Raw genomic sequence first — 13,808 nt, 5'->3', positions numbered from 1 at the left:
ACATTAAATTTGTTTTTACTAAATGTCATAAAAGAAAAAAAAAAAAAAAATGTGGATGACTGAACAACCAACCAAAACCAAAAAAACTCACTGCCATTGAGTCAATTCTGACTGATAACAAACCCCACTGGGTTTCTGAGGTGGTGAATCTTTACAGAAGTAGACTGCCCCATCTTCCTTCCATGAAGTGGCTGATGGATTTGAACTGCCAACCTTCTGGTGAGCAGTCAAATGCCTCACGCACTGTACTAACAAACAAGAAAGACAGATGTAAATCTTCAGTATAGTGTAATGGTTAAGGAAGATGATCTTGGGAGTCAAGCTGCCTGGGTTTGAATCCCAGGGGCTACCACTTACTAGCTGTGTGACCTTGGGCAACTAATGAAACTTCTCCATATTTCAGCTTCCTCATGCTTAAAATAATAGTAATAATAGTACCTACCTTACAGGGTTGTTACGAAGATTCAGTGAGTTAACACATAAAGTACTGAAAATACTTAGTTTTAACAGTTTTAAATAACTATTAAGTTAATACACAGCCACTGAAATATGTACAAGCCCCACATCAAAGTGAAGCTTGAATTAGGAATTATATACATGGGACTACAATTTAATAAGAGGTATTTGAAAATCTCATCTCATCTTTCTTTAAAAAAAATCTAGGATGCCTTTTTTACACACTTTGTACTCTTTGTACCTATAAAACAATAGGGCTGGCAAAATAATTACTTAAGGAACAGCTATTTAGTCTGACAAAAATTGGGCCACAAGAGTAGACAGGAAAGCACCTCTTTTATAGATGGCTTAGTAAATCTCAAAAAAATGAACAACAACAACAAAAAAAAAACATGAGAAAACTAGACCTAAATATGAATACTCTTGAAAATTTTTTTTTTTTAACTTCAATATTTACCTGGACACATTGCAATCAAAATCTTGACCTCCATATAATGAGTCAAGGAAACAATTGGCACTTCCCAGAGTTGACAAAGAATGTTTTGCAACTTCAGCACTGTTCATCAGTTTCATCATAGCTCGAGCATTTCCTCTCACATCATGTTTGAAGGATCTAAATGAAAAACATAAGACTTCAAGGTAATATTTTTACAAGAAAAAGAATAAAAAATTTACTATATCTAAAATCCAGATAATCCCTATTAGGGCAATGGTAAATTCATGAGCCAGTATTACATATCAGATTTCAGTGTCTGGGTTCTAATCCCTTTACAATTCTATAAGAAAATTCTCTGCAATTCTCAGGATTCTTTTAAGAAAAATGAATCAATTTACTTAATACTTTGAATTGCTGCACTATAAAACCATAATGATAGACTGTCCTTTTAGGTAAGTAGAGTAGATGTCAGCTTTTTGCAGGTGAGACAAATAGAGATTAAGGATATTTATGTTAACTGGGTCAAAGACTCATATCTCACATATAATCACAGCATATTCTACTGTTAATGGTATAAAATTATCTATCTGTCCAGCAAAAAAAAAAAAAACTTAAAAATGCTTCTTCAAAGAAATTTGACATCTACAAAATATGTAAAATTATAGTTTTATAGTTCCTCTATCTCCAATATGAACTTCCTGAGTACAATCAATTCCTTTATTTAAGCAACACCTTGTAATAAAAATAGTATAGGTCTTTATTTAACAAATGAGAAATTACCAGTTTTTCAAGTTTTTCTTTTTTTAATACCAATCCAGTACATCCAAACTGGTGGAAACATTTTGTTTTCAGCTACATGTTTAGTGCTTTTTTTTTTTTCCTTTTTGAGCAGCAGTGCTCAAAATACAACCTTTATGTATTTGACTCTTGGTAAATCCAAACAGGATTAGAATTTTGAATGGAATACTTATCCAGTAATAATTATCTTTAATTTACTTTAATCTACTAATCTTTACTCCACTGAATTATCTTTAATCTACTAATCTAAACATAGATTAGTAGATCAGTAATTAAATACCCCAGAGACACTAATTCATTGGAATGTGAAGATAACATAAGGCAATCTTTATGAGATCTAATTTTTTTAAAAAAACCTGTTTAGCAGGCAGTGAGGCCTTAATGCCTACAGCCTCCTTTATCCACATAAAAGAACAACACATGAAGAATTAAAAAAACATGCTTGAGCTCCAAGCTCTCACAGTTCATTGACTGGCAGTCCCCTATTATGAATGAAAAATACAAGTACAGTGTTGTTAGGCAGCATGGCTCCTGCATCCTTGCTATCACCTGGATAGAACACTGTAACTCTGGACATGAACATATCCAGGTTGTAAGCAATGAAAAATATACTTCTTCCTTTGAAGCAAAGTTATTTAAAATAAATTAAGAAAAAAATAATAGAGCTTGAAGAGTAACATCTATCAAAACATATTATCTAGTCCATTAATGCCCACCTTTGAAACTCAGAAGCTAGATATTGTGCTAAGGTTTCCGTGAACTGTGCTCCACCTATGTTATCATCAGTGTTTGTTGAAAGAACACGATATATTCCGCTGTTCACTTCCATGACACTGACAGATAAGGATGTTCCTCCGAGCTTAAACACCAAAATATTGCTTCCAAAGAAAAAGAGTAAATTACCAGAGAATTACATTTTAAAGCTAGACTGGACATTAGAAATCATTTAGTTTAATCCCTTCAAGTTATAAATAAGGAAACTGAAAATCTCAGATGAGTAACTAAGATATCTAAGTTACTTAGTGATCAATCAAGCCTAGAACCCAGATCTTCTAATTCCAAATCCCAAGTGTTTTTTTTTTTTTTTTTTTACTTAGTCATGATGGTAAAGCTGTATTCTTGAGTAACTGGAGTTCAAAACATAAAAATTTCAAAGTAAATCAAGATGGTATTTGTAATTACAGTGAATTATAAATGATTATAAAAATTTTATGTATTAGTATCATTCTATTATGCAAGTTAAAAAAAACCAAACTCACTGCCATCAAGTCAATTCTGACTTGCAGCAACCCCCTTTGGGTTTCCAAGGAGGTAAATCTTTACAGAAGTAGATTGCCCAGTCTTCCTTCTGCGGAGTGGCTAGTGGGTTTGAACTGCCAACTTTCTGGTTAGACACTATACCACCAGAGCTCCTTATTATGCAAGTTACTATTGTAATAATATATATGTAAAACTAAGAGTTAATTCCTAATGTCTTATATATGAAAAATTCACAACTTCTGATACTCTACATTATGTAGTTCACCTAAAATAATTTCCTAGTGATTTATACATATTTCTTTAACTGTGAAATATGAATGAGATGAAACAATTAGAGAAATTTAACACAATACCTGAATTAATTTTCTTCAAGTTGCACAATGCGTAAGGTCTGTTAAAACATATTTTAACTAAATTAGAGGTAAAATGGTTCAGTGGTAAAATTCTCGCCTTCCCAGCCAGAAAGATCCAGGAAGATGCAGGGGATCCAGGTATGACTCCTAACCAATGCAACTTTAAGCACAGCCTCCACTCAGCTGTCAGTGGAGACTGATGTGTTGCTATGATACTGAACAGATTTCAGCAGAGCTTCTAGACCAAAAAAGGCTAGGAAGAAAGGCCTGGTGATATACTTTCCCCCCAAAAAAAAATAATCAGTCAGTGAAAACCGTACAGATCATAACAGACCAATCCCATTGTGCATGACATCACTATGAGTCGGGCTGACTAAAAGGTAGCTAATAGTAACAATTCTTACTATTTCACCATCAAAAGAAGTACGAAGTCCCTATTCTGGATTTCTCCTATCTCCTGCCAAGTCAAATTTATATCAAAGTACCTACTGTTTCTAAACATGTCTAATAATTGAAGTTGGTAGTAAAATTAACTATGTCCTAGCTTGAAATCTCACTGTCATTGAGTCAGTCTGACGCATAGTGACCCCCACTGGGTTTCTGAGGCAGCTAATCTTTATGGAAGTAGACTGCCACATTTTCCTTCTGTGGAGTGGCTGGTAGGTTTGAACCACCAACCTTCTGGTTATGATTAGCAGTCATATGCCTTAGGCACTATGTCACCAGAGCCTGAATTACACCTTGGCAGTGTCTATAATTTTCAAATCTTCCCCAATAAAGGTACAAAATGAGGGCAATGAGAGAAAGACAGAAAAACTCATCCTGTGATTTCTTTTCTGTGTTTTCTCTTTTTTCTCATTTATTTGAAAAAATCTAAGTGAGTTTTGATGCCTTTGCAACCATATAGGTTGGGAACTATTGCATTATATAACAATCCTTATGTACATAATTACTACAATCTAAAATGTTTCTGCACTGAAATACTTCTGTCAGTATGGTGTTTACCTTTTTTCTGTGGGGGCATCTTGTCCAATTCCATAAGCAAGGAGAGCTGCAGATGGTTCATGAATTAGTCGCAAAACATTAAATCCAGCAGCTCTAGCTGCTTCCCTGTGAACAGTTTTCTTTCAATGAATTTAATATCACATGTTCAATTCCACATTTTTAGCAATGATCTGCTAAAGATTTTACGTAATAGCAATTAAAACTTCATAAACAGAACATGAAGTGCAGTGATCTTTAGAAGCAAGATAATAGAATCCAAGAAATAGAGATAACTATCTGTGAATAGGTCATTCAATTCTTGTTTAAAACAATATGTTTAGAACCTATTTTCTTGACAAAGAAAATATGTACTTATACTGAATAAGAAGACAAAATCTCTTAAAAATGCCCATGCTTACAAACAATAAAAAAGAGATTAAGACAAATTTATAATTTTAGATTCCAATTTCTTTAATCTAGGGTACAGTTATCAAAAGTAAATCAGTCAATTCTCTGCCTCAGAAGCAACTTTGATGCTTGCCAAAGCCCTGAATGGAATTCTAGCCAGTAAAACAAAGGCATTCATGCTCTGCAATTATATTTGCATAATGACCTATAAATGACCTGTAATTTTGTTGTTGTTGTTGCTGTTAAGATCTAAGGTAGAGAACTGCAAATATTTTCTGAAACTGCATATTCTTAAATAATCCCACATAAACCTTTAATTATATGCAATTTAGGCAAAATGATTCGTAAGCATCAACTTAACACAGTAAGTGGAAATGTCTTAACCCAGGATGTCAAAACAGCTAAGGTACACCACATCTAATTTCCTGTTCTTTTGGTACTTCAAAAAAAATGGAAAAGATATATGATCATTACTATACTGTTATTTACAAATATAATTTTACTGCCCAAGATATTTCCAAATACAATTTTACCTTTTACTTTATAATTTTTGTATTTCTTTTAATTAAGCAAATAAGAGAAACTCTGTGTTATATACTTACCCAAGAGCATTTTTTTGCTTTTCTCCAAAATCAAATGGAACAGTAATAACTACATCATTTGCATCTGAGCCCAAGGCAGATTGTGCTGTTTCTGTGTATTTAAAAAAAAATAAACTTCGATGAACATAAAAAAATGTTAAGTGACACTTTCTGAGATTTATTAATTTGTGCCAGAGATTTTCTCACTACAATAATTCTTCCAATTCACTCGATTGTTCCACCTTGTCAGTTTTCTTCTCTTGCTCTCTTTAATCATGTAGCACTTTTTGTGGTTTTGTTGATAGCTTGTGGACATGGAACCAGGTACTTTCCAAAGAGCCTGGCTCTTAGGTTTAAAAGTTTCAGCCATCTCTTAAACAGGTTCCATAGAGAGTGAACTTCTAATGCATCAATGTGAAGACACATCATTAGTTCAATACATTAAAAGGGCTACCTTTTATCCCAAGTTCATAACAAAATTCCAGAGTTTAAGTGAGCCTTATAAATCATCTACTCCAGAATTTCACAAATTATTCCACAGAATATTGCTTAGCTCAGCACCTTTGTTTGTCAAGTAGTGATAGAACAAAAAAAAAAAAACCCAAAAACAAACACATTGCTATCGAGTTGATTTCAACTCATAGCAACCCTTTAGGACAAAGCAGAACTGTGCCTAGGCCTTCCAAAGCTATAATCTTTACAGAAACAGACTGCCACATCTTTCTCCCAATGACTGGCTAATATTCAAAGCACTGATCTTTTGGTTAGCAGCCAGGTACTAAAACTACTGCACCACCAGAGCTCTAAATCTGCTAAAATTATTTTTAAGAGTGCACTATCAATCTTAAAGACAGAAATAAAATATTCACTAGGAGTCACTGGGTAGTATACACAAACAGTTGACTGTTGGACTATTAACTGAAAGCTTGGCAGGTCAAACCCACCCACAGGCACATTGGAAGAAAGGCCTGGAGATCTGTTTCTGAAAGGTCACAGCCATGAAAACCCAATGGAGTGCAGTTCTACTCTGCCCCCTGTGGTTGCCAAGAGTCAGAAATGACTCAAAGGCAACTGGATTCACTATTTACCAAGCTTACTTGACCACTAAATCTTAAAATGTTCTGAAAATGCTAATCTGGCTCTTTTTTTAAAAAAGTAGTATTTTATTACATTTTTGGGGAAAGTTTATACAGTAGTTTAGGTTCCCATTCAATGATTTCTACACAAGTTGTTCAGTGACATTCTTCACAATCTGTGAACATTCTCATCATATTTGTTCTGGTTCTTCCACTTCCCTGTCCCCTCATCTTTGTTTTAAAATCATTGTTGGCCATTTAGTCTCATAAAGGGTATTTGTGTGTGTGTTGTCTATCTGATCATTTAGCCTGTCTACCTATGTATCCACCCATAGATTTATGTTTGCTATTACTAATAATGAAGTATTGTGTATGTGAAAGTGTTTATCTTTGGACCAATCCATTTACTTTGCTTATTAAGAAAAACAAAGTTAGGGAAGTTACTTGCCTAAGGTTACATGGCCAGGCAGTGGCAAAGCCAGGTCTAGCGGTTAGGTCTCCTTCCTGCTAATGTGCTGAATCTCTCCACTTATCCCCAGACTCAAAAATACCTCTAGCTTTTTTCTTAAGGTCAACTTTTAAAAGATCATTAAAGTTAACTGCTATGTCTTTGGCTCAGTACCTTTCATTTTACTAAATATCAGTCTGGCGACATCTTCTGGGTTAACAAATTTTGTTTCTTCTCCAGTATCTATTTCATATCGTAATTTCCCATTTTTCTCAATGACCTACAAAAGAAATTATTGTAATTATGCTAAATAAGGAATCATTTTAATAAAAACATAAAGTTTCAAAGCAATGTTGTATGTCATAACCTTGGCAATTAGTTTGTGCAATAGGGAAATAATAGTAGAACCATACTCACTAAACATTTACTTTCTGCGATGTATTTCTGAGCCTGTGGATCATCAGAGCTGTCCATAAAGAAAGTAAAGAAAGCTGAGTATTAAAATCAGTACTACAGATATGTAAGGTTTAAAGAAGATTATTTTTAATATCCTGAATAAACATGAAACTATAAACAAAAAACATTAAGTTGTTCAATAAAATATGGAAGATAGGATTAAATAAATGATTTGTATTAATTCTATTAACATGTTTATCATTACATTTGAAAGTAATAGCTCTTTCTTGTTGACTTTGCTATTAACAGTGTACATTTTGGGGTGATTTTTCCCATGAGTGATTTATTAAGAACAAAAATATCTGTGATTAAAAAAATTGAAAATATAAATGTTGTACATGGAAAGGTTTTAAGAGGGTGAATCCAGTGTGCAGAGTACTATAGATAGATTTATAATGTCCTATACAAAGTGGGTAGTAAACAAATGTATTATGGTAATGTAAAAACTGAAACAATAGGTGTTATGTAGCTCAAAACAGTAACACTAATTTATGCTGCCTACAAAATGTTTTCACATATATTGCCTCACTTGATCTTCACACCTAAGTGCAATTAGTTTGGCAGATATTATTTTAAATAGGTTCAGAAAAGCCTGTGACTTATAAGCTAGTAAGGGGCAGTTAGGACTTGGCCCAGGTCTTCTCAATGAGGCTAGTTTACCACACAGCCTCCCAGTAAAACTGTAAATGATTAAAGTACTGCCTCTATAATAGGGATAAGACTCTCTGATCTTTGGCTTACCTTTATCTACCAGTCAAAATGAACTAGACTAATGCCTTTACATGAAATACTTCTTCCAAGGAGCTGGGTCTATTCTATTTAGGGCCCAGCCTTAAATCTTTACTAAGAGGAGTTGAAGGTTAATAGTGACAATTAATAGCTGAAGGAGCTCTGGCGGCACAATGGTAGGTGCTTGGCTACTAATTAAATGGTTAACGGTTAAAACTTACCCAGCAGCTCTAAGGGAGAAAGGCCTGGCCATCTGATTCTGTAAAAATTACAGTTAAGAAAACCCTACAGGGTAGTTCTACTCAGTCTCATGGAGTCGCCATGAGTCCAGATTGACTTAATGGCACCTAACAATAACTGCTAAAGGGTTAGTGAACATCTGAGAACCCTAACTGTATAAAGAGGAAGACAAAAAACTTTAAAATTGACTAATTCAGCTTAGAACTTGGTCTGGAACACTTGCAAATTCCTCATATTTCCTTCTTTATCATGTAAAAATCACTGATTGATATAAAACAAGTTAAGTGGCTTGACCAAAGTCATGAAGCTAATTAATGTCAGAACTGACAGGCCTCTAGACCTTCAATACGAAGACAGGCATTTTTCTCATTAAATCCTCCATTCTTCCCTTTTTATAAACCCAATGTTTAAACTACATCCCAGACAAATATTTCAAGAGTAGGGGGAAAAAAAGAAGTGGATCTACATCATAATAATGTTTTGCACCAATACTGTAATTTCAGCATGACACTTATCAGTTCCATTTTCTTTAGAAGAGAATAAATAGATCATTTATTCTGTGTAGGTGATCTACCACTTGGAGAAGATAATTTGCCAGGAATTTATTATATGAAATTTATAGAACTTTTAGAAATGGAAAGTTATTTCTCAACTGCCATGCAAAGTTCTCTCATGTGAAGACAGAACACACAGGTAACCCTTAGGATACACAGGTAACCCTTAGGAGACACTGGATACTAGTTAGCAGAAAGCAGAGAATGAAGGTGACAAATGATCATGGATATCATGAGAAAACAGTGGACTGACCCACAACTACATACAAGTCAAAACTTTTATTTTCCACACCAGGATTAAATTACTTAACAGAAAAACAAAGATGGCAAGGGGTTGGTATATCCAGCACCTCATTTACATCATTATCTTTTAGGAAGCAGAGTTAATCCTACCATTGTACTTTTACTAGCAATGCCATTTTCTCTTCCTCCTCCCTCCTTAAAATGTCTCTTACACAGTCAGTAAGGCCACAGACTTGACACACACCAGCACTAATGTACTACAGAGTCTTGTTCTCGACTAGTTACATAATAGTGCCTTAACCATTGAAAAGTGTTTTTACACTCATCTGTTCCTTTGATCCTCACAACATCCCTGTGAGGTAGGTAGAACAATTTATTAGCTTCCCACTGTAGAAGAGGAACCTGAGTTACAGAAATGGTAAAAATGACTTGCCTAAGGCTGTACAGCTAGTAATGGTTTGGCCTAGAACTTAGGAAGGATTCCTGGGCTTGCTTGCTTTCATATTGCCTCTCCTATTGCAACTTCCCTCCTCTGAACAGTATTTTTAGCTTAGTTTTATTTACTCCTTCAGCACCTTTCTCTTTAGTCTTTCCCCACAACATTAACATCTCTTCATCCATTAGATTTTCATATTACCTCCAAGGCTTAACTCCATTTCTTATTTTTAACACTTCTTTCTGGCTATGTATAATAGATTAATGTAGTACAGGCCTAATTCTCCTTCAGGGACTTCTCTCTGCTTTTCCAGAAAGTCTACTTATCTATATTAGTCTTATCCAGTTATAATGACACTCACTTATCCTTCCATTTGACAGCTTAGAAATATTGAGAAAATATGTGTACATATATCACCATTCTTATTTCAATTCTTTAAAAGCACTGTTCCTTTAAAACAAGGAATCTGTGTCTAGTGTGATACTTAGTTCATGACTATATTAATAAACATTAATGTGGTACAATGTTTCCTTAAAACACAAGTATTTCCAGTATTTCAAACTTAAGTTAACATGTTGCTGTGACTGAAAATATTACAATTAAAATTTTATTTTCTTTTTAACTTTTTTGGTTGTTGTTGCTGTTACTTACCAGATTTTTTTTTTTTTTTAAAGAACTGGAAGGTACTATAAAACTCATCTAGTACAAATCCCTTGTTTTCAAGATAAGGATATTGAGGTACAAAAGGGCAACTGATTTGCCCAATGTAACAAGCCATGCCAGGATATGAACCCAAGAGTTTAACTAGATTCCAATGTATTCCACCACACCTGCTACCTCCCACACCTATCACCCATTCATCAGAGCAGCTGCTTGTTTGCCATGTAATCATAGTTCCAGGTACATTCCCACTGATTTTTTAACCACTTAACCTATTTGTATTTCTAGCATTAGTTAAGCACCTAAGCCTATAAAATATAAAACAAATCAACTTTCCTAACATACCCTCTATTTTTGTAAGGCTCTAAATTGTAGGAAAACTTTTTAAATTCCAGTGCCTCCTATTTGTATTTCTTGCAAGTACAAAGTAAACCACTAAAAGCTTTCAGTTAGTTCAATGATAGTCAGTAATGCCTTTCTTTCTAAAGTAAATTGGAAGTGTGGTTAAGTACCTTCATATCTCCTAAAGGGGGAAGGGGGAGTATATTTGTTGAGGTTGTTGTTAAAAGGAATTATCTACTGCAGGCAGTCTATCCACAGCACCCTCAAGTGTTCCCAAAGCTAAAGGAGAAACAACAAAGCTCTTTCCTTTTACCATATACCATCAACTAGGTGAATTTTATCTATACCATCTGAGAAAAAATGACTTTTGACAATTCCTAGAAACATACTGTATTGAAAAACAGCTAACAGAAAAGAATGAAATTAGCTAAAAGCAGATTGAGATGCTGATACAGTCTCAACTGTTTCCACAATATTCAAATGGCAACCAAAACTTAATGACATACACTTATACACATAAAGGGACTCAAATAATAGGAAATGTAAAGAATTTACATGTTTACTAGTTTATAAAACAGCCAATATTCCATTTTTATCAAAGCCTATTATCAAAATGAACCATAACACACTACTGTGACTCCCTGCCAGTTCTTTTCTATACTGTATATTGGTAGATTAAGAACTAGTAAAAGAAAGAAGGAAAGATGGTCTGGGTATTAAGAGTGCTTACTAGTAGACATGGCAGAGATGTAACAATGAAAATATAAGACATAAAGGTACAGAGATACATTTTGTCTACTTTAGTTAAATGAGCTATAAACCAAACCCATTGCCCTTGAGTTAATCAAAATTCACAGTAACCCTACAGGACAGAGTAGAACTGCCCATACAGTTTTCAAGTCTGCAGACTGCCACATCCTTCTCCCACGGAGTGGCTGGTAGGTTTAAACTGCTAACGTTCTCACTAGCAGCTGAGCACTTAACCACTGTACCACCAGGGCTCCTTCAAATAAGTGACAAAGGGATTAAAAAAAGGAAGATCTCAAACTCCACGAAGCAGTCAAATAGAGAATTAAACTAGTAAAGAAGGGTTCAAGCAATGAGGTCATGGTATGCTACCATACTTCTAAATCTTACAAACTAATGTGCCTCACCCTAGCCTTACCTCAGCCAAGGTCATATGCATTAATAACTTACATGTGTATAGTGCTTTTAAACTTTTAAACCCTTTCACATCTATTAGCCATTTGATCCTCACAACAACCCTGTGAGGTAGGCAGGTCAAGGATATTATCTATTCCCCATTTTGCAGATGAGGGAACTTATAGAGAAGTAAACTAAATCGCCTTGTGTCACATAGGAAATCAGTGACAGAGCCAGAATTAACTAGCTCTCCAGACTTGGCCAATCCTTTTTCCATCAGGCCACTCCTCAAATTTCTAGGTCAATTAGTAGAGAATCTTTGAAAAGGGAATTAGCATGTATTCTGCTATAACCCTGCATATTAATGGTCTATCTACTTCCCTTCACCCCACCCCAAGGACAAGATGTATCAGAAAAGGAGCCAGAGTACCAGAAGGCAGGTGTTAGGACTAGACTTCTACTAGTTTAGGAAATATACCCTTTTGTAATCAGTACCTAACTTTTGGTATTAGAAATTAACCTTTGAAGCAATTTTTCAAGCCCTAGCTGAAAAGCACCAGTTGCCTCTTCCACTGCTGTTGCCAAACGTCTGACTGCGATCACAGCATCCCTGCGAAGCTCATTGGCAGTGTCTTGCTGAGCACTGGCCTCCTCACCAATAGCAATCAGCCTGTCCAATTTTTCCTCCTCACGCTTTGAAAGTTCTCGAGCCAATCTCCTGTTTTCTGCCAGTTCAGCAGCAATAGTCCTGGCCACTGAACGCCTTCTTCGCCTTGCCCACCTTGGAGGTGGCTCACTGGTCAAAGGCCTATCTCCACCAGAAACAAAACGAACTCTGGAAGAGGAGACTTGAGGCCGCTGTGTGGAGGCTACACCAGGAGTGTTTCGGCTGGTGCTGGTGCAGGGACTGGGCTCACTGGACACACCCAGTCTGCTGATAGTGCTGCTCTGACAGGGAGCAACTGCTCCTCTGAAAAGGTTGTGGGAGCTGCTGTAGCTGGGGGTCCCTTGAGAGCACCCTGAAAAACAAAGCAACAATGTTGCAACAAGGGCATTCCTGCTAAAGGAATGTTTGGAGCCAGCAGCAGAGTTGAGAGACAATTACAAAACTGTGGTAGTTCCTGGCAAAGTCTCTTTCAACAAGGAATTAGAAAGAATTCATTTCCTTAACTTGAACGTTTTACCTCCAAAACTTCCCCCTCAACCTTCCCGAAACCCTTTCCACGTAGCTATCCAACCCACTCCATATCTACAAATTCCTAAGTACCCATTATACATAATGCCAAAACTAGTTTGGTTCCCAAGAGCACTTCTTCTATGTCTAAGGAGTTCTAATACCTAGGTTTATAGTTTTTTAAAACCTGGAGCCCTTTATCTTACCATTAGGTTAAAAAACACGGGAAGGAGGGCAGAAATTGGGACTATACAGGGATACTACCCAAACATACTGCTGTTTAGAACCAAGTTGCTCCAGGACCCCAATCCTTCACATGCTTGGGAGTTACCTGCACCCGAGGATTCATCCCAGGAGTCCTCAAGGTCACTGGCTTCTCGTATCCGGTCACTGAGTCTCAGCTGACAATCCTCATCTGATTCCTTAACTGTTTTCAAGATAGGCTGATGATTTGCTGCCTGAGTCCTTTTTGTTTTCAGAATGCTGGTTCCCTCTTCCCTGGGAGGATCAGAGACCACTAAATTCTGATCACAGTGCTTGGCCCAAGCGGCATCCTCCATTAAGTTGTCTGGGTCAGTCACTATCTGATTTCGGAGAAGCTGATCCAACGTATCATAAAATGGACAGTGTGGTGGATCACCCATACGTGTGGCATGGGCAACATATGCCTTTAAATATAATGCCTTCAGAACTTTAAACTTGGAGCGGCACTGGCGTTCGGTGCGGCGGAAGCCTTCCTGCTGCATTCGCTTAGACACAGCCTGATAGACATCTGCATTATGATGCACAGTCTGAAGGCGCTGAATGTACTCTGCCTCGCCTAGTATGGAGAGAAGAGTTCGTGTCTCCTGTCTGGACCACCGGATGCCCGCACTGCTATTGGTACTGGCCATAACGAAATGGGAAGGAAGGCTAGCTGAAGGAAGCTCCTGGACAGCAAGTGCAAATTTGAAGGTGTGGGGAAGCTCTGTGTGCTCTCAGTACATTTCCATGAGCCAGCCGATTCTTCCCTCTCAGGGCTAATTGCTGAG

At 36.3% G+C, this 13,808-nt stretch overlaps 2 protein-coding genes across 2 annotated transcripts in view; both read right to left on the bottom strand.

The window, feature by feature from the left end:
* Nucleotides 1–13,808, bottom strand: part of HSPA14 (heat shock protein family A (Hsp70) member 14) — a 33,848-nt gene that overhangs the window by 16,559 nt on the left and 3,481 nt on the right. Inside the window, exons 4-9 of the mRNA XM_007954916.2 lie at nucleotides 7,218–7,266; nucleotides 6,975–7,080; nucleotides 5,298–5,388; nucleotides 4,309–4,413; nucleotides 2,407–2,568; nucleotides 914–1,069 (exon numbers count right to left, since the gene is read on the bottom strand). Of these exons, the coding sequence (XP_007953107.1) occupies nucleotides 914–1,069; nucleotides 2,407–2,568; nucleotides 4,309–4,413; nucleotides 5,298–5,388; nucleotides 6,975–7,080; nucleotides 7,218–7,266 (669 nt within the window). The remainder of the gene's footprint in view (nucleotides 1–913; nucleotides 1,070–2,406; nucleotides 2,569–4,308; nucleotides 4,414–5,297; nucleotides 5,389–6,974; nucleotides 7,081–7,217; nucleotides 7,267–13,808) is intronic.
* LOC103209140 (zinc finger and SCAN domain containing 29) lies at nucleotides 12,099–13,670 on the bottom strand. The gene is made up of 2 exons (XM_007954915.2): nucleotides 13,109–13,670; nucleotides 12,099–12,622 (listed from the first exon to the last, which is right to left on the bottom strand). The coding sequence occupies exons 1-2, from the start codon at nucleotides 13,668–13,670 to the stop codon at nucleotides 12,099–12,101; spliced, it is 1,086 nt and encodes a 361-aa protein (XP_007953106.2).

Source organism: Orycteropus afer, unplaced genomic scaffold (genome assembly GCF_000298275.1).
Source record: "Orycteropus afer afer isolate SDZICR_OR568_19922 unplaced genomic scaffold, OryAfe1.0 scaffold00481, whole genome shotgun sequence".
NCBI classification, from domain to species: Eukaryota; Metazoa; Chordata; class Mammalia; order Tubulidentata; family Orycteropodidae; genus Orycteropus; species Orycteropus afer.
Note: the sequence above shows the minus strand (reverse complement) of the source record. Positions and strands in the feature narration are given on the sequence as shown.

Coding starts and splice junctions, on each gene's coding strand:
- LOC103209140 (XM_007954915.2), bottom strand. CDS start 13,670: ATGGCCAGTACCAATAGCAGTGCGGGCATCCGGTGGTCCAGACAGGAG. Junction 12,623..13,108: donor GGATGAATCCTCGGGTGCAG/GTAACTCCCAAG, acceptor TTTGTTTTTCAG/GGTGCTCTCAAGGGACCCCC.